At 45.4% G+C, this 2579-nt stretch overlaps 1 protein-coding gene across 1 annotated transcript in view; it reads right to left on the bottom strand.

Annotated features, from left to right (window-relative positions):
- The window catches only part of LOC106815767 (E3 ubiquitin-protein ligase HECTD1-like), a gene marked incomplete at its 5' end in the record, with an annotated part of 54161 nt that overhangs the window by 29228 nt on the left and 22354 nt on the right, over positions 1 to 2579 (bottom strand). The window contains 3 exon segments of the mRNA XM_014820273.1: positions 676 to 813; positions 1727 to 1877; positions 2409 to 2575. Coding sequence (XP_014675759.1) covers positions 676 to 813; positions 1727 to 1877; positions 2409 to 2575 — 456 coding nt within the window.

Here is a 2579-nt window from a genome sequence, read left to right as displayed (position 1 = left end):
CTGCTCCTGCTACTACTGCTGCTGCTACTGCTACTACTGCTGCTACTGCTACTACTACTACTACTGCTGCTGCTACTGCTACTACTGCTGCTGCTACTGCTACTACTGCTGCTACTGCTACTACTACTACTACTGCTGCTGCTACTGCTACTACTGCTGCTGCTACTGCTACTACTGTCGGCTACTGCTACTACTGCTGCTGCTGCTGCTGCTGCTACTGCTACTACTGCTGCTGCTACTACTGTTGCTACTGCTACTACTGCTATTGCTACTACTGCTGCTGCTGCTACTACTACTACTACTGCTACTGCTACTACTGCTACTGCTGCTACTGCTACTACTGCTGCTGCTGCTGCTGCTACTACTACTACTACTATTACTATTACTACTACTACTGCTACTACTATTACTACTGCTGCTGCTACTGCTGCTGCTACTACTACTACTACTACTACTACTGCTACCACTACTACTACTACTACTACTGCTACTACTACTACTGCTGATGCTAATAATAATTAAGTAAGACAAATATCATGCTTATATCATTAATATATGACAATATCAGTATATATGCTATATATGTTAACATCAATACTCCTCTCTTATATGTACCCTCTTATGCTTATCTTATGCTCTCTTATAAGCACGGCCCGTGCGCGCTCTCCCCATCACCTACCCTCGTCAGTTGCTTGGCATAGGCAGAGTCCAGGTTGTCCACTATCTTACGAAGCTTCGCGACAACGCCCCTAGGTGTCGCCTGAGCAGCGACGAAGTATTGATCGTACAGCTCCCGTGCGAAGGCCTTGACCTGCCGACATGAAAGGTCATGATGAGGTCAAACCATGCCATACATCATCATACATCAGATCTTCTACATCAGATGTGGACACACGTAGACATCAACAAGGAAGATGACCAGGCTACTTGACATGCACAGGGGCCTATTGTCATGAACGAAAACTACATAAACATAACACTCTTAGCATCAGTGTTAAATTGACTATGTCACGAATTTTCTATGGTAAAATTTGTAAAAAAAAATTTGGCCATTTTTTTACATTAAAAGTAAGAACTAACGGGACTAAACGTATCCTCAAATTCTTACCTGATAAGATTGTTTCTCAACTAGTTAAAAATCCAAAAAACCTGGACGATTTGATATTGTGTTCCTAACATTAATTGCTTGCTATGGGCTATGTATGAGTCACGAGTGTATGCTCACATCAAACAATATAGTAAAATAAGAAGTATAATGCAGCAATTTAACCATAAAAAGTGAACAGAATTACTTATATTTTGTGAAAAAGTGGAAATATTTTTTTTATTTTACTATTTACGGTGACGTAATCACTTTAACATGAACTTGTGCTAATTAATGTTTAGTAAAATGTCTCTTAGTCCGACCATTGACAGAAACAGTGTAAAGTTACGAGAATAGAGTAGCCTGGCAAATGTCCTCATAACTCCACGAAACAAAATTCTGTCAACCGTCTACGAGAAATAGACCATTTTAAAACTAACGTTAAGATATTTCATTAAATTAATTAAAAATAATTAAATGATTAAATTAATGTTTAATTAGATGTTTAATTTTGTATTTCTGACACAAGGTCCCTAGATTATGACAATATTGATGACATCATTAAGTTTCTTCCCTCGCCTCTTCTCATCTACCAACCCCGCCGAACGCAGCCAGCGGTAGTGTGACGCTTGAGACTCTCACTGAGCTTGAGCGGCCTCGAACGTTGGAGCGGACTCTTGCGCGGCGCTTCCGTCATAACGGCGCGAACTCGGTCCAGCGCGTCTCGGCGGACGGGAACGAGATGATTAGTTCGCGGCGGTTCGAGTTCGAACACGTGAATCGGGAGATCTTCCTGAGGGGACAGTTTAGTCTTGCTGCTGGGCATGGTGAGCGGCCACCCGGCGGCACGACAAACAAAACAAACATGTGAAATCTGTAGCTTCGTGCAGTGCTCAATACCCTAACAGAATCTAACAGATTGTCTTCTCACTTACTTATCCGTCTCTCTCTCTCTCTCTCTCATCATTCCGTCCTCCTCCTCCATCCCTCTTCGTTCCTTACCTCCTCCTCTTCTCCGCTTACTTCGCCTCCCTACCCTCTCTCCGTCCCCCGTCCGCTGTTGTTGATGCTGTAGGGCTCTCGTTTTATTGGGCAGGCTAAGGTCAGTATACCCCTCCGCTCCTCCGCTCTCCTTTCTTCTCCTCTCCTCACCACCGCTCTCCTCCCTGCTCCTTTCCGCTTCCTCGCTCGCTCGCTACTGTTATTGATCTGTAGGCTCTCCTGGTTTCTTGCAGGCTAAGGGTCAGTTACGCTCCTCCTCCTCCCTCTCTTCTTCTCTCTGCTCCACCCTCCTCCCCGCGCTCCCTTCTGTCCTTCTCGCTACCTCGCGCTCACTGTTATTGATCTGTAGGCTCTCTCTGGTTTCTTGCAGGCTGAGGGTCGAGTTGAACGGTGTGGGCGCGAGGGCGGCAGGAGCGACAGGAGAGCTGGCTTCGTCGGCTGCCAGGCTTGATCTGGTCCCTCGGTGCTCGCTGAAGCTTCTCTCAGAAACTCG

Source organism: Priapulus caudatus, unplaced genomic scaffold (assembly GCF_000485595.1).
Source record: "Priapulus caudatus unplaced genomic scaffold, Priapulus_caudatus-5.0.1 Scaffold1196, whole genome shotgun sequence".
NCBI classification, from domain to species: Eukaryota; Metazoa; Priapulida; class Priapulimorpha; order Priapulimorphida; family Priapulidae; genus Priapulus; species Priapulus caudatus.
This window is presented reverse-complemented; position numbering and strand designations above follow the sequence as displayed.